We start from the raw sequence: 23920 nt of genomic DNA on the forward strand, positions 1-23920 counted from the left end.
AAAAAATATAGCATAATGGTGAGATTTAAAAATTTTCTTTGCTTTTGGAATTTTATTACAGTAAAAATGGCATGTGCTTTTACTTTATAGTGTTCATTTAATGAATTCATACCTCACTAGGCATTCACTGATTTTGTGAGCCTTGCAGAGATTTCCCCTGGCTTTAAGAAATCTCTAGCAATGTGTTTTCCGATGTTCTGCGGCAAGGTAAGTATGCTTGTAGTTGGCTCTTTCAGGGTATTACATTTTAGCAGTGTAGTGTCACTGGTGCTATATTGCAGAAAAGTATTCTAAGAGCTCTTGTGGGTTAAGGAAAACTTTTACAGGATTTCCCCTCAGCTGACACGTTGTGATAGATTAGTTGTGGCTCAGCCACATATAGTAATGGTAGAGGACTGGCCCTTGTTAAGTGCTTAAAGAAAAATAGGCCAGGATCAAGGTTATCCTTGTGATGGAGCTGCTCTCCTTTACTCTGCAGAAGGAGCCATGCTGGCTGGGTTGCAGGAATTGCACATGAAGAACCTGCTCTCTGGTGCATAGTGTCTTCATGTGTGTTTCATTAGAGTCAACACTGAGAACTGGCCCTGGATTTAAAAATGTGCATCTTTAAGGTTGCCTTTTTCTACCTGAAGAAATCAGGTGCACCAGTAAGACCCCATCTGTATTTTATTAAATTTCTGTGTATGCATTTTCCTTTCTATCCCTAAAGCAAGGTATCTAATTACATAGTTGTTTTGTGGCATTATTGTTAGTAATTTTTGCCTAACGTATGCCCTCATATTTGACTTTTAATTGCCTCATCAAATTTTAGAACATGTAAAACTGTTGTGTGAAGAGACAGACACAAACAGGATAAACCATCTAGAATTTGATGTAGATATTTACAGGTATTTAGACTTTATTCAAATGTTGGTAAATATGGATTATTATGTTTTCTGGGGGAAAAATAAATTGGTATCATAGCTTAAATTTTATATCAGAAGAAAATGATAAGTAGATCAAAGACTTAAATGTAAAAAATCAAATAATCAAATAATCAAAAGGTACCACAGGTTAAATTTCTCCAGAAACTTGGAGGATGGAAGATTTTTAAAGATTTACTTAAAAATTCAGAAGCCATAAAAGATAAGTTAAATTTGAAATAGTAAAAAAGAAAACAAAATTTTAAACTTGTGAGGAACATTGTAAACAGAATTAAAAGCTTAATTACAAAATGGGGAGATATTTTTAATTTGTGTTTCAGAGAAAGGACTGATTTCCTCAGTATAAAAGAGTTCCTATAAATAAGGACATGTGAGGCAACCAAATAGAAAAATGAACAAAGGATGTGATTACATCATATATGAAAATGGAACTACTGATCATTTTTAAAAAGAAAGGCTCACACATAATAGACAAGCAAAATAAAAATACTTCAAGATAATGTTTGTCACCTATCTTTGACGGAGTTAAGTCAGTGTGATAAGATAGTGTTGGGAGCTAAGCACTTGGGCATTGCTCCTGCAGGCTGTAAATTGCCCTCTGGAGGACAATTTTACAATGTGTATCAACATTTCAAATGTGTTTTGTTTTAGCAGTTCCAGCTCTAAGAATTTTTTCTGTAGAAACATTCCCACACATTTGAAAAGAACCTGTGTGGACACAATTATTTGTAGCAGCATTGTTATAAAATATAAACAAACTCTGTAGTCTCAACAGGAGACTGGTTAAATTGGTTATGATACATACATACAATTCAAGGCTCTGCAGCCTGAAAATGAATGAGAACTCACCTTAACTTGTACACAATATTCCTATTTGTTTGTTTGTTGATTGATTGATTGATTGCAGTGCTGGAGATAGAATCTAGCTTGTGCATGGTGACAAGTGCTCTATCATAGAGCTACACTCCCAGCCCAGAATATTCTGAGATACATCATTACATTTGAAAAAGCAAGCAGGCCACACAATAATGTTTGTGGTATGTTCCTTTTTTTGTGTGGTGCTGGCCATTGAAATCAAGGCTCTTTAAATTCCTGAATCTCAAGCAAGGTGTGAGCTCTGCCACTGAGCTTCATTTCCAGCCTAAGATGCTACCATTTGTATGAGAGGGGGAAAAAAGGTTTTATGTTTATGCATTTGCCTGGATATATATGGGTTATTGTTAGAAGGGATGGGGCTGCTGGTAAGAGTTGATGGCCTGACAGAAGATGGGTAAGTCATATTTTTGTTGCTATGCCAAAACACTGAAATAAACAAAGGAAAGGAAGATTTATTTTGGTTCATGACTTCAGAGCTTTCAATCCATGGTTGGCTGGCCCTGTTGCTTTTAGACTGGCCATGTAAAGTAGAACCATGGTGGACAGGCAGGGTGGAGGAAAGCTTACCTCAGGGCAGAAGCAGAGAGAAAAGAAGAACTTGTGTTGCTAGCTTCCTCTACTTTTATTCCACCTATGCCCGTAGCTTATTGGATGGCGCCTCCTGCATTCAGGGTAGGTCTACTTGCTCAGTTTGCTGCCCCGCATGCCAATAGCTTCTGGAAACATCTTCACAGACACTGAAGTATGTTTTACTAATTTCCTACTGTGTCTTAATCCAGCAAAGTTGATAATCAGACACTTATCACAAAAGGGAAGAGGGGGAGCTATAGGAGAAGAGTAGAGGCTCCCTGCACAGTGGGGCTTTTGATTTCAGAGCTATATGAATGCTCCAAAAATCTTCTTTTATCCCCTTGGCATTGGAGATTGAATCCAGAGTCTCACCTGTGCTAGCATTGAACTTGTGATCTTCATGGCTCAGCCTCCTGAGAAGCTGGAATTACTGGTGTGCTCCAATACTCCTGCCTCTAAAAAGGCTTTTAAAAATAATGCTTTTAGCCAGATGTGGTATTTGCAATACCTTAGGAGGTGGAGGCAGGAGGATTCCAAGTTCAAGCCCAGTCTGGGCTTCAGTAACTTAGTAAGACCTGTCTCAAAACAACAAAGACAACAACAGTGATGGCAACAACAACAACAACAACAACAACAACAACAACAACAACAACAACAGGGCTGAGAATGTAGCTCAGTGCAAAAGCCCTGGCTTTAACTGCCGGTACTGGGGTGGGGGTGGCGGTGGGGCAGCTTTTAGGTTTTACATAAAAGTAGTGCTTTTATATTACTTTTCTTGGTAGTGTGATTAATTCGGAGAGGTGTTGTTAGCACCTAGCATCTATCCTAAATACAGTATCTGTGTAATAGCTACACATTATCAGATGAGGTAGCAGAGGCCTAGTGATGGTAACCAACTTGTCCTAGCCGGAGTCTGTGTTAATAAACCACCACCCTACAGAAACAAGTAAAATCTTTATAAACTTACAGCAGATTTGTAAAGAATAATTTATGCATTATTTCATCAAGGGGACTTTTTTATTCCATTTACTGTGTAATGGGAAAATTTCTTCACTCCTTACTTTTCTTTACTTCAGATTTATCCAAACATTTAGTACAGAATTATGGTGATGTGGAAGAACTGATGGATGCAGGAAATATCAATCGAACCACAGCAGCAACTGGGATGAACGACGTCAGTAGCAGGTCTCATGCCATCTTCACCATCAAGTTCACTCAGGTAGGGAAAGCTGGGCGGTGAGCAGCTGGCTGGCTCCATCCCTGTGGTCCTTACTTCCTCATTAGCACCATCTGAGGACTCATCATTCTTGAACCAGCCTTGGCAGCAAGCAAAGGTGACTGGCTGTCATTTTCTTGTTAATTAGAGCGGAACATGTGCTGTGTGCTGAGTTTCACCATGGTTATAATCAGTAATTTTAAATGTCCTGATGTGTACCCCTTAAGAAATATTTAGTAGGCTTCCACCTTATTCAAGATGTTAAAAAAAAGCCTCACTCTACCTCATTAAGAAAAAGTTTTCATTGTCACAAGCCCTGTGGAGATAATGGATTGTGAGTCAGACCAGCTGGAGGCCAAGGTGAGGAATCGTGCAGTACATTATCACTGTGTGGAGCTCACCTCACAATGGATTATGATTATTAAGATGACATTACAGAACCACAAGCATCTATGAGTACTTGTGTAAGAATTCATTATTGTCAAGTGGTAGAGAGCATCTTTAACCTGTGTGGAAGTGATTGAGGGCACAGAGCAGTAGAACCCAATAGATTCAAAGGGAGGCTCCTGTCAGGCCATAGCACGAGTTAGGAGTCAGATATTCTCGCACACTTTGACAGTTGAACACATCAGAAATGACAAGACTGTATTAAGGAGGAGGCTCAGAAAGCAGGGAAATGGAACATTTCTCTAAGGTCAATCAGAATGCCTCTCCATACATTCCCACAGTTTTACTCTTTGGTAGACTTTGCTTTGACTTAGGTGCACTTACTGCTTTTCCTCCTGCTTTCTGGTGAATGTCTGATCCAGATGTTAGTTTCTAGTTTTTGATAAGTTTACATTTTTAGTAAAATCTGTGGGTTGTTTTTTTTGAGTTTTGGATCAAAATATAAAACAAAAGTCTGTGGAAAAGTAAAATATGGATAGAATTGAAAATCAAGGAATATCTTATTTAGTATTTTACATTTTTTAAAAATGTGAGAAAAAAAAGGGGGCCGGGGATTTAGCTCAGTGTTTCTGCTTCACAAGCGCAACGTCCTGAGTTTGATCCCCAGTACCAAAAAAAAAAAAAGTGAGAAAATGTTTTAACATCCAAAAATGGTGAAATGATTTTTATATAATTGTCTACGTTTATCTTATTTTGGAGAGCCTCTGTGTTGGAATGCTAGAGATTCTAGATGAGAAGAAGCTAGCTGTTTACTTACACTTTGCTTTCTTGAGGGCCCCTTAGCACCTGGTTCCATATCCTGCCATGCTCTGGTTTGGTCAGGCGCTGTTGACAGTAACTGGGGATTTCAGAAGTGGGATAGTTCTTCAGAAGGCTTGAGAGTCACACATGGCAGACTTCTGTTGTATTGAATTTAATTTTGGAAGTTTTTATATAATCAGCATGAAGGGCACTATAACAACAAAATGAAAAAAAGATACATCCTGAGAGATCTCAGTGAGGAGTGAAAAATAATTAGAATTTGCATCATAAACAACATGAGGGCTCTTTGTGCCCCTTCAGTTTTACTTTTATATTTTACCACAGGCAAAGTTTGACTCTGAAATGCCATGTGAAACCGTGAGTAAGATCCACTTAGTCGATCTTGCTGGAAGTGAACGTGCGGATGCCACTGGTGCCACGGGGGTCCGGCTCAAGGAAGGGGGGAACATTAACAAGTCCCTTGTGACTCTGGGAAATGTCATTTCTGCCTTAGGTAAGTGTGTGCTGGCCTCCTGCAGCCTCTTTTTCCTTGTGGTACTGTGTTAGCATGAACCAATTATGTTTAATGTTTGTTTTGCAAATAGGTAATACTATCCTCAGGGGTTTTTGTGCAAAATTGGAGGGGAAATAAAACCTTTATTAATATATCTTTTCTTCTTCCCTATTTCCTTCTTCCCTACAGCTGATTTATCTCAGGATGCAACAAACCCTCTTGTAAAGAAGAAGCAAGTTTTTGTGCCTTACAGGGATTCTGTTTTGACTTGGTTGTTGAAAGATAGCCTTGGAGGAAACTCTAAAACTATTATGATTGCCAGTAAGATTTTCAGTTATTTTCTTGAGCATCCAGTGTTTCCTGTGAATTAACTCTAAATATTTAGGTTTAAAGTGTCTCATTAGGATATAGCACCTTTTATTTCTTCAAAATATAATGTTTTTTTTCTGTCTTGAAAGTCACTCAGCATATACAGTTTGCAGCTCTTGTCGTTAGCTGCTACATAGCCTTTGCCCTGTTGCAGAAGCTGTGATCACATGCCAAGACACTTAGTTTTTCTTTGAATAAAGTGTGCGGTAGAAATGTCCAGCTTCACTACCTCATAGAATAAAGTCATTATAGGACCATGAGTGAAAACGTAACTATTTTTCTGCTTAAAGTAGGAGAGGTGGGATTTAAAATAAAATTTGAGTAAAACAACAATAAATAGTGATAAATAATATACTGTATTTACACATTTTGACTAAAAGAAGCAGAAGAGAGAAAAATAGGTAGAAAGTGCAGATAACTGTTGGTGAGAACTCAGAAACTTGCCCACTCATCCTGCTGTCTTTTCCTGCTTCCCATCTGGGCTCTTCCTTCCTTGTCTTCCTTCGGTGTTGCACCCATGGCATGTGGTTAAGTAGGAGGCCAGGGATCTGACCTGGGGCACAAGCTCCATTCACAATTGTGAGTCACCCCAGCCTTAATGTTTGGTGGTGGTAGTGGGGCAAGGGGTTAAAACCTTCCAGAAGGAAAGAATGAGTCTATTGACTCTTTTAAAAATTATCATGCACTAGATTTTTACAGATGGTAAGCTTGGCCTGAAATTTTAAGAGTATTTTAATCATGCCTAATGTTGATAAGTGCATGTAGTCTTGAAATCCTCTTTTTATATTAGCAACTGAGAAAACTCCTTAACTGGGGTGGAGAGTGTATTGTGTCTTATTTTAAACATTTACAATTTAAATGGTTAGGTGGTTGATTCTCATCTTGAGAAGAGCAGAATAACATTGAATTTGGTATAGTGAATATCCTTGCCTGTGAATCTTAGAAAATGTTTAATATTCATTACTGTGACAATGAATATTTAGTTTATCCAATGACCTGGGGTTAATCTGACTTTTAAATTATAAACCAACTTTATGTTAAATGACACATGGAGTGCTGGATAAATGATTTTTTGCATTCATTCTTTACAGCCATTTCACCTGCTGATGTCAATTATGGAGAAACCCTAAGTACTCTTCGCTATGCAAATAGAGCCAAAAACATCATCAACAAGCCTACCATTAACGAGGATGCCAACGTCAAACTTATCCGTGAGCTGCGAGCTGAAATAGCCAGGCTGAAAACACTGCTTGCTCAAGGGAATCAGGTTGGGTTTTTCTGAGATTTATGGATAATTTTCTTTGAGTAATGGCATCTATTTCTAGATCTTAATGAGAAAATTATCTAATGTGTATTGATTTGAGTAAATAAGTGCTAAGTAAAGCTCCAAATGAGTTAGCCAGTCTCTCCTTCACATCAGCCTTCCGTTGGTCTTTGCATTCATTATATATTCTGTGAGGAAGATTTTACCCACTAAATCTGAAATGATTAACTATCTAGTAGTTATCAATTATGAATAGAAATTTAGCATGCATAGGATTAGCAGCATAATCTCCATCACTGAAATGAAATTGAGATGCTTAGAGTAATACTTAAAGTTCTACCCGTGCGTTTTATGACTTTAAAATGTGTTTTAATGGAATGAAAGACTTGTCTGATACCTTTCTGACTCTCCACATCACCCATCACAGAGGTGGTTAGAGACTTAGTGACACACGTGAGATGATACCTGTGTCCTAGCTGTGCTGCTTTCCCTGGGGCCCTATTTGATTATTTGAGATGGCTCTTCGGGATCATTTGGGATTCTAGATAAAAAGCCTGGTCATTTTGTGCTTTTGCGTTAACTTTCTTACAGTGTAAGTAGTTTCTTACAGTGTACATTCACTTCTTTTCTGTGTTACATAGCGTGCATGCAGTTCTGGTAGGGCTAGAAGAGAGATTGCCCTTGAAAGAGAGTCAAAGATGCCTTTTTAAATGGGTGAAATTAGGCTGGAATTGGAAACAAAGATATATTTTGTCATGTTTTAGTAAGTCATGAATGGCTTTAAGTGTATCATAGAAAGAAAGGCTTCTTTAAGTATGAAGTGGTTTCTAGAGCAGTGCTTTCCATGTAGGAATCTATGATACTTAAAGCTCTTGAGATCCCATAAGTGGTTTGGTCTATGAAAATATTGACAAGAAAAGAAAACTCCCTTGAGTCTCCTGCATCCTGAATACACTTGGAAAGACAGCAGCAATAGGAATGTTTCATTGTGCTTAAAAATGTCTCCACACCTTTTACTCTATGGTGTGGGGCTTCCTGCATGTGAAAGTTAACCGAACGGACACTTCAGCTACATTGGATGTTATTATCTTACAACCTGAACCCCAGCATTAATTTTATTTATACATTTTGTTGCTGGGATCATTTTTCATTGTTTTAAAAACATTAAAGTAAGTATTTAAAGATGATTTCATAATATTATTCAAAGAACTATATGTGAAGGAGAATATTTGGAAAATTGAAAATATAGCATCTTATTCTTAATCTTTTATGGAGTTAAGAGAATGAAGAGAAAAATAGAGACCAATCTTTTTTAACTAAACTGAGAGGAGCCTTATCATACAGCCAGAAAAGACTTTATTATATTAAAACTTTCACAAATAGTCTTAAAAATGTCTTTGATAAAATTGATATGCCAACTTTTTGCTTTATATTTTGTAATCTTTTTTCCTTTCTTTTATGAGCTGACACTATGCTGTAGTAAATGAATTATTCTTATTACTGTTGTTTTGAGATGGGAAAGTCTATTTTAGAACATACTGAAGATAAAATTCCTTGATAAATTTAATATCTCCATTATAATGAACATGGGCATTGAATTTAAAATGATTTCTCTTACTCTGAAGATATAAATTATTGTGAGACAATAATAGAGGCTTTTCCTAAATTAATTAAATTTGCAATGCTTAATGAAATAAGCAGGTGTTCTTAAATGCTCATTAAAAATCTCTGTATAAGTCATACTGAGGACATTGCTGTATTCCTGGAATATTTTATGCCAGATGCCACATGGGTTCATTGAGAATGTTTCTCAGTATACCATTTCTAAGGTTATTTGAGCACAGTTAAATGAAAGTCAGCTCTTTTAATAATTTTATGTATTTGTCATTGCAAATAGTCACGCATCAGAGTTTTAAAAGCACAATTTTTTTTCCAGCATTAGGGATCAAACTGCCTTTCTTAGGCAGGAAAGGTTCCACTGAGCTAAATCCCTTACCAAAAAAAAAAAAGCACAATGTACAAAGCAGAAGATTCTGGCATATACTGTACTTGCACTTTCTATTTCATAGGTGTAGATCTGATAGTTTTAATGTATGTTTATATTAAATCTCTGGTGAAGTATTATATAAAAATACAGAAAATGGTATCATTCTGTGAATGTTCACAAACCCAATTCACCCATCTAGCCAGCACCCACCTTAAGAAACAAGACATTACCAGTATCCTAGAAGCTGCCCTTAAAGCTCCTGTCTAGGAACTTCCTGTCCTTCCTCTCAAGGGTAACCTTCTTGACTTACAGAGCAAAGGCTTGTGTTTATGGTTCATCCACACTACTAGATGTAGTTGTAGGTCTCCCTCAGTGTGTTTTCTATTCCATCATATAGCCTGTCCCGGCTCATTTATCCATTCTATTTTTGAGGGACATTTTCCTATTTGTGGCTACACATGCTGCCAGACTTTCTTTCAATAAATATACTGATGCAATTCTGTGAGGTTTGTGCCTAAGAGTGGAATTAGTGGTTAAAAGTTAAATGTATGCTCAGTTTTAGTAGATACTACCAAACAATTTTTAGAAGTGGCTATACTAGTTTCTGCTCCACCATCAGTGTATAATGGTTCCAGTTTTAGTGGCTGCAGATCTTTGATAGTGCTTAGTTTTGTCCATTTTTCATTGTAATCACACTGATGATTATATACCAGTATGACAGGATGATTTTACTTTGTACTTTTCAGAGAATTAGTGAAGCTGAACATTTGGATATTTTCTCTCATAAAGCATTTATTCATTTATTATATTTTGACAATTTTTAGGTACTTCTGCCTTTAATTTGGCAGAGAGAATATCTTGACTTTATCTGTCTTGAATGTATCTGGAGACAGATAAATTAAACAATACAGAAATGAAATAACAGAAGTTAAGCATCAAGGAACATACTGATGTAGAGAAGATGAAAGTAGAACGAATTCCTCATTTTTTCAATTTGGAACCAACAAAGTTTAGGTAATAGAAGTAGCCCTATGTAGAAACTTTCAAGATGAACACATCTGATATAGTATCACAGAGTAGAGCTCAGGTTTTGTTTTTTTGTTTGTTTGTTTTTGTTTTTTGTAAGAATGGGTAAAGGCCTCAGTAATCCAAGGAGAAAGAAAAAATTGATCACATTGTCATGACAGAGTACAGTTCTCAAAATCAGAAATGACATCACCTTTCATAAGGGGGAACAACAATAAAATTATTGGAAATAGCAGTGTACGGAGCTATACACATTTGCCACAGGAAACATGAGACAGAAGTAAGTGAGGACATGACATATGCACCTAACAGCATGGAAATTACTCAGTACAGTACAGAGTAGGGCAAAGGTTTCAGTTCATATAATGAAAGACTATTTTCCTTATTATAAAAATAATATCTACAGAAAGATAACATCATAACCCTATGACATTTCGGGTGGAATGTCAACTTGATTGACTTTACAGTATACCTTGGATGTGTCTTGGTGAGTCACAGAAGCATAGAATTGTATTTCTGGTCCCTTGCTCCTTCCTTTCTGCCGCTGTTCTGCTCTGCTTCCTGGATGCCGTGAACTAAACAGTTTTGCTCCACCATATCCTTCTGCCATGATGTTTTTGCCTTGGAGCAAGCTGACAGTGGATTGAATTGCTTTAAAATATGAGCCAAACTAAATCTCTCTTCCATTATTAAGTTGTAAGTGTTGGATATTGTGTTCAAAAAGTGGGATTTGGTACTAGAGAAGTGGGGCCATTGCCTGACTGTATCTGATGATGTCATTTAGAAGTCTCTGGATGTATTTTTCAAGTAGAGTTTGAAAAGTTGGGAGATGTGGGCTAGAGAAACTTCAGAATGCTCTAAACAGAGTCTGATACGTAATTCTGGTCTAACTTCAGAAGACCTGAATGCTGATGGGAATGCAGACAGTAAAGGCCAGGTTCAGGAGGTTTTAGTTGGGAACAATGGGTCCATTGGCAGTTGGATTACAGGTCATTTGTGTTAGTATGGCAGAAAATTTGTCTGTATTTTGCCCATGTTTGAGTCTATGTGGGAGACTGCGGGAGATTAAGGGCAGTGGAAATTATAGAATGGCTACTGCTGGTGGCTTTTATCTAGATTTATAGTGAGAACTGAGGACAAAAAGACAGAGCAGAAAAAATGGAAAAAGTGAAACTTTGACCCAAAAGAAACCATGTTAGGGCCAAAGGAGGCCTGGTTGCTGAAGAGGTTAGCAGCAAGTACAGCATTGTCCCTGTACTTTGCACAGGGACAAGAAGAAAGATGCCTCAAGATCATCTTAGAAATTATCAAGACTCCATCTATTGAAAGCTCAAAGTCATAAAACTGTGAATCTTATTTGAGAGGAGAGTTTTTGGGATATTTACTTGAGAAGGACAGCCTAGTGAATTGGTATCCTATTAATTATTTCCCTTTGCTCAGTCATTCAGACACTCAGAGGCTGCTTTATCTGTGGGCCAAGGAGGCCCTGCTAGTGGTTGAGCTGACATCCAATCTTGGCGTTGCCCACATGATACTGATTTTACTGGTATGTAAAATGCGAGAGTTGTGGGGCTAGGAAGTCTTTCACCCACATTTCAAAGGAAGGCCTGGGAGTCTAGGCAAGGAGTCCATGAGAGAGCAATGTGTGAAGCTGTGGGAATGAAGCCAAAGGTACAGTGGAGACCCCAGGAAGCTGGAGATGCCAGGAAAATGGAACTTCTACTGAGGAAAGATGCAATCCAACAGGCTGAAGCCTGTTGAAAAGAGAGGCTGTATGGGCTACAACCAGCAAGATCATAGGGGTGGGGTTCCCCAAGCCCTTTGGGACTCATATTTTACTCCTTTGTGCCCTGGATGTAGGTATGGGATATGGAGCTACAGGACTTAATGTTTGCTTGGCTGAATTTTATTCTTGCATTGTTCTCTTTGTTTTCTGTCTTCTTATTCCTCCATTTTGAGATGGGAATGTTTACCCTGTGCCATTGTACCTTGTTTTTTATTTTTACAAAAATTCATAGGTAAGAGTTTACCTTGAGTATCAGAAGAATCTTGGACTTTTGAGAGATGCTGACCTGTTAAGACCTTGGGGAATGGATTACTGCATTTCTGGTTGTATGTGGGATGGTTGTATTATGTTAGTTGAAATTATTAACATACTTACTTTGGTCATCAACATAATTTGGTCATTAAGTGTGGTTTAAGGAGATGTGTTTGGTTATGAAGTTGACAAGGGGTGGGATGTGGCATTTAGGGTAGAGTGTCAATTTGATGGCTTTGGAATCCACCTGGAGTATTGGTGGAGCACAGTTTTGGGTGTGTCTGGATGGGTCAAGGGTGTGGCCTCGGGATATGTGTCTGGTCCCTTGCACTTTCCTCTCTGATATTGAGTCCCCTACTCTGATTCCCAGTTGCCATGAACGAAGTAGCTTTGTTCCATCATGCCCTTCTTCCATGGTGATCCTTCCTTGGAGCCAATTGATCATGTACTGAATTGCCTTAAAATATATAAAATTAAACCTGTCCACCATTGAGTTGTGGCTCTGATATATTCATCCCAGCAATAGGAAAGCTAACCAATTCACAACCCAACAGAAAAATGAAGTAAGAGTGTGGCTCTCACCACCAAGTGAATTCCTGTTCTTCCCACCAGCCAACTCTGCTCTCTGTTGTGCACATCAGTGTGGCATTTGACAGAGCCTAGGAAGACCACCCTGTGGGTATTTTTATTTGAGTAGAAATTAGAAAGTTAATCAGTAATGAAAACTGTGCTAGAGCTTTTGGGCAGGACAACTTGGAAATTAAAAAAGAATCATACATATAGAGGACTCATGAATCCCCTGCTAGGAATTTATTCTATTGATAGAACTGTGTATACTGAAGGCAGTTGGTACAATAGTCACTGTGGCATTGCTGGTAAAGCAAAAGATTAGGAAAAAAAACACTATGTAAACAGGAGATTACAAACATAAATTATAGACTGTTAATACTATGTGATACTGTATTTTAACTGAGTTTTTTCTATTGTTGATTGAAAAAGCAATATTCAAAGTAGCATTTTTACTCATGTTTCAAAACACAACAAAAACATGTTTGCATGTGACTAGAATAACTCCAAGTATACAAACAAACTAAAAGAGTGGTTGCTGGTGGGTGGGGTGGGGAGGGATCTTACCTTGTAGTTTTCTTCCTGTGATAGCTCGGGGAGAAAGGTGGACAGAAGAAGGAGCACACATTCCGACCACTCAGGTCAGAATGGAAATGTTTGGAGTATAGTTGGAGCCTAGGCCTCGCTCCATGTTCCTCTCCTGTCCACTTGTCCCTCTCTCTTCTAACCTGATTTCACATAAATCTTTATACTCCGGTAGTCTGGATAAGGAAACAGATAGATAGATTGTGGTATGGCCATGCTGGATGCTAAATGCATGGTTCACCATGGATGTGTCTCAGAAGCTATGGTTGAGCAAGACCTAGGCATCTCACCTCTTGGATTTTGTATTATCAGCACATTCACATGGATGAGTCCTTAAGGCAAAGGGATTTAGATTGTGTTTGACTTTGTGTTGGTAATGTCACTATGTTACACCTTCTGTTTTTCTGACTTGTATTGCAAATGCAGGCTTATTGGGATGCCCCAGTTTTGGATATTGTGAGATATGTGTCCTACGGAGTAGAGACTGGGTGACAGTTGGCACTTTTTTGAGGGGACGTCACATTACTTTTTACCACTGAGTTTCTGTGGAAATGTTTGGTAATTTACTGAATTCATGAGAAAATCCTTACTGTACATTATTGCTGTGTATTAGTTAACTGCTGTTTAATTGCTGCCCGTCTTTTGTGATTTAAATTCTAGATTGCCCTCTTAGACTCCCCCACAGCTTTAAGTATGGAGGAGAAACTTCAGCAGAACGAAGCAAGAGTAAGTGATAGTTTGACTTGTTATTTTTAAATAATTTTTGTTAGTACGTTTGCAGCATGTAATGGTTACATTCATTGTTCAAAGTTGGTACATGTATATAACCATCTTAATTCTTTTTACTTCTCTTTCCCTCCCTCTCTTATTTTAAAAATCACATCTTTCACAATTTTCTCTTTGGTTTTGGTGGTACTAAGTATTGAACTCAGAGCCTTTGCAGTAACTACATCCCCAGCCTAACCCCTCTTTAAAAACCTTGGTATTTTTTTTTGTTAAGATTAGTTCATAATCAGAAATTCTCTTTTGTGTCAACATTTTAACTTCAAAGTTTCTTTTTTTAATGTTATGAAAAAATAAAAATAAATTTCATAACAATATAATAAGAAAATAACAGCAGTTAATAAAGTAGTTTTTTTTTTTTTTTGAGAAAGAGTCTCATGCAGTCACTGAGTTGCCCAGACTTGGCTTCAGCTTGTGGTCTTCCTGTCTCAGCCTCCCAGAATGCACCATTATACCCAACTATATACTACATGTTTTTAGGTCCATGCTTTCCAGTTCTTCTTTGACACATACTCTCTTTCTTCTTGAAACTTCTCCTGTTTTCATCCTCGTGATCATTTTAAAGATGCACTATAGTTGGCTTTTTATGTATTGCATACATTGTCTATGCTTCATAATGGGATTTGAGTGGCACAGGATGGCTAAGTGCAGTTGAGTTCACCTGGAGTCCCTCTGACCAGGCAGTGAGGCCACTGGGGCTGTCAGAGTAGACAGGAGACCTTGGGCCAGGCAAGAGGCTGTGTTCAGCACTGATGAGGCAGCAGTGGTCCCCACTTCTCAGCCTTGAGCACCAGTAGCTCTTTTTTATCTCTTGTTCCAGTGGGTCACACACCACACGGCATTCTGAATAATGCAGGTAGATATGTAGTTCAGCTGCTCAGCAGGGACAAAGCAGCCCTGTGTGGATGGGCTGAAGCCAACAGTGTGTGCTGCGGTTTTTTTCAAAACCAGTTTTGTGGCTAAGGTTCCATGCTATTAAAAAAACCCGAAAAACAAAAAACAGTTTTTGGGGAATGAGAAATAGATATTAAGAACAATTTTTGGAGTGAAATTTTTATTCTTGATGCTGAATGATTAAAACAATGAGGTAAAAACTGAAGAACACAATATGGAAGATATTAAATGGAGTCATAGTTCTGAACTTGTTGACTATGTAAGTTAATATGCTGATAGCAGCATTAGTAAAAACATATATTTCTTAATCTCTATTTTTTTTCCTGAAAATGTATAATTTAGTGCTTCAGATTCTAATTTTGAGTGCAATGAAATATCTGGATATGGTCTTAAATTATTTTTCAATTATAGTGTTTATGAATGCTAGCAAGTTAATAGAAAGTAGTAAAACATTTTAATTTGAATGCATTATACATGCTGTGACAGAACGACTTATCTTGTTTATATCATTTTCTAAATTTTTGTCTAGTTTCTTGCTGACCTTTTAAAATTGTTTGCCATCTGTTTAACTGTAAATCTCGTATCTTATCACATTGCTAGGGGTGGTATCACGTGTGTATTTTTATTAATGTTTTAAATGAAGCGTTCTTGATTTAAATACAGTGATAAAGTAAATCCCAGGCATACTTGTAACTTTTAAAGCTAGAGTTATATGACTGAATTTAATAAAGGTTGATTGATTTGCATTGCTTCAGTGAGAATGTATCTGTTGGTGAACTATGAAATTATTTGTTGAATGGTTTAGATTATTAGAGGATAAATTGCCAATGAGAATCTGTTCACTAGTTAGCATAAATTAGTAGATTCAGTGTACCAGTCTTTTTCCTTTCTGTGGGGAGAAGAAACACAAGTATATTCTCTCTCTTCGAATCTCAAGTCCCGATAGCCAGATGACTTTCGTTACTGCTCAGAGCCTGGAATGGGTTTCAGTGAAGGTGTGCAGTGTGAATGGCTTCAGATAAATCAGTGTAGTCTTGCCAAGGTCTTAGAGACAAGCAAAGCAAAGTCAGAGGGGCTCTTTCTGTCCTGTTTCTTTTTGTCTTACACCAAGAATTGAGTTTGATACTAATAACTAGTAAAAGAAGAATCATAACTGTTTTTTTAAACTTAGAACCCCACAGTCCTTTTGGAGCTAAGTTGAGGAGGAGTGAAATGAATGCCTGGTGCGTAACTGAGCGTGGGTGGGTGAGATGTGTACCATGGTTTCTCACTCGGATAAACTGTCACTTTCAGCCTCTGTTTGCTGTCAGGAGCGCATCTTCTGTCATCAAGATGGCCCACACATTGCCCTGGGAAGCACCTTTCTCTTAGCAGTGAAAGGACAGGCTGTGTGATCTGTGCCTCTGCCTGGCCTGGTCACACAGGGGCCCATGGGGAGCAGGAGGTTTAGATGGGTTACTTGCTGTCTGCTGCTGGGAGCAGGAGGGCGGGTGGACACAGGAACAGAAAGGTGAGGGCCTGAAAGGACAGGGGCTCCCCTGGCTGAAGCTGCTCTTTTAGCCCTCTGTATTTCCTTCCCGCAGAATGCATTTTTCATTTCTGTTTTTTTTTCCTACCCCTCAATTCAGGTATCACTTTATGCTTCTCAACAAATTAATTGCTAAGATCATCTAAAAAGTTTTCTGAAAGTAGCAGAAAATTTCCGTTAACTTTGAGAAGCAATTTCTAACTGTGCTGTGTCTAACAACTGGGTATGTTTTTCCCCTAAGTTATAGGCGATGGGAAAAGCTGATTTTTATCAAAAGAGTTTTGATTTTACTAAGAGAGTCCATTAAAGAACCACTTTAAAAAAAAGATAGAATGAGATTTATAAACCCTATTAATTAGTTACAAAAACAAATTATCTCCTAAAAGAAAACTGCACCATTGAAGGTGATTCGCCACATCTAATTAGAAAGGAAAGTAAGTCAGTCTTTCTTAGGACCTAAAGTATAGTCAGGAAAAATTAACCTGTTTAATGGGACCCTGTCATCCTTGAATTTGTAATTTTGGTTAATAATTCAAAGAAGCAGCTTTTAATTAAAGATGGTATGAAAAAGACTTTTGTAAAATTCTACGCAACTTGACAAATTTCTGTTAGCTTTTTCCTTTGTCATAGGCTGTACGGTGAGATTAGCTTATTTGACATATTTGGTAGTGGCTCTTTCCATAGTAGAAATTGTAAGCTAATTTAAAAAAATTATAATACTTCTTTCCACAAGGTTTAAGCATTTGGAAACTTTATTATGAAAATCATACCAATGTTTTCAATGAAGTGATAGCATGTATATATTTTTCCTTTTAGGTTCAAGAATTGACTAAGGAATGGACAAACAAGTGGAATGAGACCCAAAATATTTTGAAAGTAAGGACTGTAAATAAGTAGGTAAAGTTTTATTTATTTTAATAAAATGTGACACTGTGTGCTTTACTTAAGGTAAGATCAGTGGAGCTGATTAATGACTGGTTGCAAGGAGTTTCTGGCTTGATTTTGAAGAAAAAGACAGGTTATTAGACATTAGAGCTCTGTGTCTTAACATACACAGGTTATGTTATTTCACTTTTTCCATTTTTGACTTAGCATGTATTAGAGTGCTATTATTCAAGGCCAACTACTTGTCTTTCAGCATGTATTAGAGTCAATATAAAAGCAATATGTTAAGTGAATAAAAACTTGTCCATGACAATATAGAATATTTTGGCTTAGCGTGGCTGGATTTCAGAAATTTCTGAACTAGTAATTTCCTAGGAAAATATTTTTCAAGGACGAGACTGTGATGGTGCATATTTCTGGCAAGACTCACTTACTTGTAAAAGAATGTTGGTAATGGCCTTCATTTCTCATGATCTGTACTTCACACTAAGAGTTTCTTTGTATTTCTTTCTTTCTTTTTTTTTTTTTTTTTTTTTTTTTTTTTTTTTTTTGTTTTTTTTTTTTTTTTTTTTTTTTTTTTTTTTTTTTTTTTTTTTTTTTTTACCTGCTAGAAAAGCTTTTGTATCTGTTGAGGGGCAGCTACTCCAGGTTTGAAGTTCAGGTTCCACTTTTGTGCTTTGATGTGGTGTCAGGCTGATTTTATACACAAGAGAAAGAGATTCAGAGGATAGAGACTTTAGAGTCTGAGATTTGCTTTTCATGGCCATCAAGGTAGAGCTGCCTTAGAGGATGAAAATCTCCCTCTGAGGATGGGGAGTCTAGATAGATCAGGTTTACCAGGATGTGTTAGTAGAGCCCTTACTTGGATCTCCTTCACATGACTGTGGCACATCTGTCACTGGTTGGTTCATGGAAACAGACTTGAAGGCCTGAATTAGCTGCTGAGGTCTATATCTAATGCCGGTTTCAAAGAATAGGGTCAGCATTATACTACATAAATTTCACCTTGCACCTTCACTGTGACTTGGTCTGCTCTGGGGTCAGAAAGATTGTTTTGCCCTGGATCAGAAGTTGTGTTCAGGTTGTAGATGGCAGTAGCTTATGATGGTCCTAAGGATTTATTCTATTGACTACCAAAAGCACTAGGTGAGGGCTTTCACATCCAGGTTTTCTCCTCTCTCCTCCTGGCTGATGACTATGCCTTACTGTTTCGAGTTTCTAGTTCTGCAGTATATTCTTTGTTTAGAGATTGTGTTGGTGGGTTGGACTAGGGATTGAACCCAGGGCTTCATGCATGCTAGGCAAGTGCTCTGTTGCTGAGCTACACTGCAGCCCACTTTTATCGAGGGATTTTAGTGCATGAAACCAAGTAAAGACTTCACTTATGTTTTAGAGTATTCAGATACAAAATAGGCATTACTAAAGAGACACTTATTTGTTGGTGTTTCACTTACAGCCACTCTCAGAGATTGTGTCACAGTGCCTGAGGCCCAAGTCGTATGCCCTTCCATGTTACGGTGTAACTTTCCTCAGGAAGTCTGCCAGAGAGGGAGGCTGATATCTGGTCCCTTTGAGGAAGAAACCATCGCTGATAGTGCTTTGGAAGGTTGTGGGAGTACAGTGTCTGACAGCACCAGAGGCACTGCAGTGGTCAGTGGAAAGATTTAAACTGCTGCTGCTGCTGTTGCTGTTGCTGCACCGTCTCCCCTTGTCACTGTAGTGGTTTGTGTTGTTGTTTTGTGGTGGTACTTGGTTGGTATCCAAGCTCTTGCACATCCTCAGCAAGCACTCTGTCAGGAGCTATGCACTCAAGCCCACACTGTCGTTTTACACTGAGCTTTATGACATCTCAGCAGAGTGTCTGCTCTGAAGGTCACAGTATTCAAACCTGAGCTTTTTCTTCTGCTTTTTCTCATAAGGTGGTTATGGGGCTTAGAGCTAAGTCCTCCTCTAGTTCCATTTTTCATAAATCTCATTATCTTTATTTTTTAACAACTTTTTGGATGAAAAGAAAAAATATAACTCATGCTAGGCATTAAAGGTTATAAGAAAGGCAAATGCTGCTTCATGTTTCTCTCCTCTCATTCTCACAAGCCCATGTTAGATTTTTCTGCTGGCACTTGTGCTTTACATCTGTGGTCATTTTCTGCTATCTCACCTCTGATCAGAAGACCTGTGACTAGGATGAAGGAGAAGGTTAATCAAATGTTTCTTTGGAAAACATTCTCTAGAAATTGTTGTTCTGCTGTGTGTTCCATCAGTTCACAAATTGTACCAATAATTCCCATCCTGACTTGGCATCAGATAGTTGTTGTGCATTTACATTTCCTGTTTTTGTTACGAGAGTTGGGGTTAGTTTATCAACACAGATCACGGGGAGTGTGGCTTTAGGAATATAGGTAGCCCATGCTCATGCAAGGGTAGGAGCGTAGTCTGTGTGTAGGTTTGAGGTCCCTTGAAGTCAGGATTACCCTGGAAAGTCTCTTAAATTCATCTGGACATCACCACATCCTGAGCTCTTGGATGCTCAAAAGCAAGGAGTGACTTTGTTCCCTTCTTTTTACACTTGGTCTGTGGCTTCCCTTGCTGTGAGTGAGTGAAGCCTGTGGCCCTGTTCTGTAAGTGTGAGAGGGACAGTGACAAGCTAATGGGGAACTGTGTGTTTTTAGCAGAGCTGCTTTCAGCAGGATGAGTTGGTGCCTTAGGTTTTGTTCTGAGGAATTCAGAATTTGATCTCAGGGTTTAGTTCCCTTTCTGACTCAATGGGTCATGACATTCATCCATCACTGTCCTGTACCCTGTTCTCAGCCTGGGTGAGTGGCAACCTCCTTCTCACATGCAAGGTAACAGTTTCAGGGATGGTAAGTATTCAGGATTGCTTTGGAAGCAGTGGGCGGCAGAGCTGTGTTTGTCTTTAGGAGGCAGGTCTTGGGCAGTGGGGAGTGAGAGAGAGTTTTATTATTGTTCTTTATATCTACCTTTCTTGCCCCTTAGTCTACCTTCTTTGTTTTTATTAATCTTCATTTTCTAAAATCCAGAGTCTCTTGTGGGCCCTTAAAGACACAGGTCCCCAGTCACCTTCACCCCAACCTTCCAACTCCAACCTGCTGATGGCTGTCAGGCCCATAGTGCAGGAGGGAATTGGGGTGTCCTTTGGCCTTCACTGCAGTTGCTCCTTCATTGGGGACACTTTCCTCTTTCTGTCCTCTGTCAGAATCCTCCTTGAAGCCCTAGTTACTCCTCATCTCCGAGCTTCTCAGGATGGTTTGTGTCTTCTCCTGTACTGTTACAGCACCTGGCACAGTACTGGGAGTCATCTAAGTTAGTAATATTAGTCGCTTCCTGTATCTGCCAGCATCACACATGCAAAGCAGGCACAGGAGCAGGCCAAGGACTGAATCTTCTTATTGTTCTGTGAGCCGGCTTCTCATAGAGCAGGCATGCTGTGAAAACTTACAAGGCTACATTAGTAGCAAGAAACAAAAATGAAAACCTTCATATCTATCCGCTAAGCCTGCGAAAACAAAATACCACAGACTGGGTACTTACACATCAGAAACATGTTTGCCTGATGCTCTGGAGGCCAGCAGTCCCAGACCAAGACGTTGGCAGGATTGGTTTCTCTTGAGGCCTCTTTCCTTGGCCTAGCCTCCCTTGTGTCTTCCTGTGACACAAGTCCTGCATCCCTGGTCTCCCTGTGTGTCCTCATTGCCATCACCTCTTCTTAGAGGGACCACAGTACGTTGAACTTGGGCTCACCCTAAGGGACTCGTTTTAGCTTAATCAACTCAGTTGATTAACTTTAATTAAAGGTCCAAATACAGTCCCACTCTGAGGTAGTAGTAGGACTTAGAGCTTCCATATAAATTTTGGGGCCCACACAGTTTAGCCCAGAGCAAACCCTGAAGCATTCACATCTGATGGCCCCGTGGGAAAGGTGACACCAAGGGCTGTGTGGGTGCAGTCCTTCCAGGGGTGTGCTTGCCTAGGTATTGCAGTTTTCTTTCTCCTACTTCTTTGACAGTCTCTCACAGACTGCATAATTTATTCTTGGAAGGAGTGTGTTTTATTCCTCTTGAGGGTAGACTCTCCTGCATTTGAATCAGTTCTGTGACAGGCTATTCAGAATGTGGATTGTGGTCCACCAGTATCAGATGTTCTGAGCACTGGTGAGTGGTAGAGGCTGTGAGTGCCCACACTGTCATAAGCCCCCCGCCAGTATGTGCTCCAGAAGCTCTGAGTGTTGACTTGGATCTGCTGAGCACAGGTGGACCCATCCTGGGCCTCTCCTGCTCTGGCCTGTCTGTGGGGGCTGAGCCTTGGGCTGTTCTCCCCAAGGCTCCTTTGAGACTCCCACAGGTGGTCAGAGAAAGCAGCAGACCCCTCCCCTCTGGCTTCACACAGCCTCTCTGTGGCAGGTGCTGCTCCTCCATGGCCACAGGTCTCACAGCCATCATGGGCCCTCAGTGGCTACAATTCTGCCTGGAGACCCAGCTCTGTGCTCCAGAAACTCCTTTCTTGTCCTTGCTTCTTATCTAGCAGTGATGCTGGCTTCTGGTGTTGCCTGTTTGTGGGTGGCCTCACAGTCATAGCTTTCCACATTTTTCTTTAGCTGAGTAACTGCTTCCCTATATTGAAGTCTGTGGGTTTAAATACTGAAGTCCTTTCTGCTTTGTGGTTAGATCTTGTGTGATACCCAGTGCACTCCATATGCACTATCTTGGCTATGCAGCTAGCTCCACTGGGCCTGAAAAGTAAACTTTCTCTGTGTGGGTCAGGCTGTCTAGTCCTCTCCTAGCTTGCCATCCTGGTTCAGTCTTCATCTTGGCTGGACTTGTCTTCTACTGCAATTGCTCCCCTGGGACCTGAGAGTTGATGTTGTAATAAATCCAGCTTCTACCAGCCTTGACATCTGGGGCAACCTGTGACCCTGTGTCTTACTTCTTCTGTGCAGCTGCAGAAATGTGTGGACTGCATGGTATCTGAAGTGATATGAAGTGCTGTGTGCTCCTTTATTATTGCTGATGAATATTTTCAAGTGGCCCTTGAAATGAAGAGGAGGGATTCCAGAATCCTTTCTTCACTCTTGCCTTCTCTTTCTCCACCCCCACAGTTATTCTCATTTCTGGTTATCTGCTTTGTACACATTTTGGTTTCTTTGTTCCAGCATTTTATAGACAGGTGGTTGAAGAAAAATGCCCAAGGTATATTATCTGATTTCCAAAGAAATCCTTGAGCTTCATGCTTCAAAATAAATCACAGATGTCCCTGACTGTTGCTTGGTGCTGGTGGCTGTCTGACAGATGGCTCTGAAGAAGGGGGAGCAGTCCTGAGCATTGCTTGCCCAGAGTACAGTTACCCAGTGCTGCCTGTGACCCTGCCAGGGTACTTCCTGTTCCAGGAAATGGGCTCATCCTTGCTGAATATGTAGCCTTTGATTGCCAGCATGTGCCTGCGGTGTTTTAACTGCCCTGCTTACAGCTTCTGACTACTTCAGGGAGGGAGGCACTGCTTGTACTCAGATACCGTAACTGGAGCAGGTTTCCTTGGTGGTAGAGCTGCTTGGATGAGTATGAGTTGAATGGAAGGTGATTTTAAGATTTTAATTTAGTGTCTCATACACAGTAGACAGTTGGTGTCTGTTGAACTGAATTTGCACAGCAGAGCATGTTTGAACCCATGTGAAGATGGGCTCCTAGAGCAGAGGGTTAGGGTTGAAGCTGTGCTGGTGCCTTGCTGTCTCCTTCCATTATGAGAAATAGAATAAAATGAAATTGGAATCCTATTGTGGTTTAAGATTTTCAGAGTTTAGATTTCACAGAGAGGCATGCTGTCAACCATTTCTGTTTTATGGTAGTATCAGTCAGTTAACTTTTTGTCTCTGGAAAATAATGGCAACCTGTGAAAGATGTTTTCCCTGGCTGTCTGCAGTTTTGCATTTTGTGGAGAAGATGTGTACTGAGAACGTAATGGATTTGGAAGCAGCATTAATAACTGGGGCTGTTGCGCAGCAGGCATATGATGGGTTAGGTTTGTGGAACAAGTTTCCTGTGGTCCTCTGCATTCCTACTCCCCAGGGTACTGAGTCCTCTGGTTTTTGCAAAACCTACAAAAAAGCATGGGAACAAAAACATTATTTTATGGCATCTCCTATTTAAGTGCAGTTCATCTCAGTCTCTTCCTGGTACCAGAATTCAACCTGGGTAGGTCTGGGTAGAATTGTATTTACGAACCTCAGCTTTCCCCAGAATTTGGATTTAGGAGATACTTCTTTTAGCCATGGGTTATAGGCTTCCTTGTCAACAAGTGGGCATTTAATGGTTCAAATGTCTGACTTTGATCACATATAGAATTAAATTATTGACATGTAAAAATATAAAGGACAATTATGTGTTGCGAAATGAGAGAGAGAGAGACATTCTGAAAAACATGTTGTTAGGCAATTTCACTAAGCTCTGTCATCACCAGGTCATACAGTTAATGGGACCACTGTCACATGTTCCTTTTGTTGATCTAAGTGTCATTATTCAGCACATGACTCTATTGAGTTCTGAGCTCATTTGGCCTCATGAAGGTAATGCATTGACTTTCCAGGTGTTCAGCCAAGCAGTTTAGCTGCAGTGGGAATTTTAGAAGTCAGTGCTCTTTGCTCTTTGGTCTTCATTGTAGAAACAGTCAGCACTGCTCAGTGCCTGATTATGGGTGCA

General features: G+C 39.4%; 1 protein-coding gene across 13 annotated transcripts in view; it reads left to right on the top strand.

The window, feature by feature from the left end:
• The window catches only part of Kif16b (kinesin family member 16B), a 486842-nt gene that overhangs the window by 43064 nt on the left and 419858 nt on the right, over positions 1-23920 (top strand). For all 13 annotated transcript variants that reach the window (XM_010634116.2, XM_033761168.1, XM_010634117.2 and 10 more), the window contains 6 exons: positions 3446-3588; positions 5119-5287; positions 5477-5608; positions 6748-6923; positions 13784-13849; positions 17145-17204. In XM_010634116.2, the coding sequence (XP_010632418.1) occupies positions 3446-3588; positions 5119-5287; positions 5477-5608; positions 6748-6923; positions 13784-13849; positions 17145-17204 (746 nt within the window). The remainder of the gene's footprint in view (positions 1-3445; positions 3589-5118; positions 5288-5476; positions 5609-6747; positions 6924-13783; positions 13850-17144; positions 17205-23920) is intronic.

Source organism: Fukomys damarensis, unplaced genomic scaffold, assembly GCF_012274545.1.
Source record: "Fukomys damarensis isolate Sample0158 unplaced genomic scaffold, DMR_v1.0_HiC HiC_scaffold_7, whole genome shotgun sequence".
NCBI lineage: Eukaryota > Metazoa > Chordata > Mammalia > Rodentia > Bathyergidae > Fukomys > Fukomys damarensis.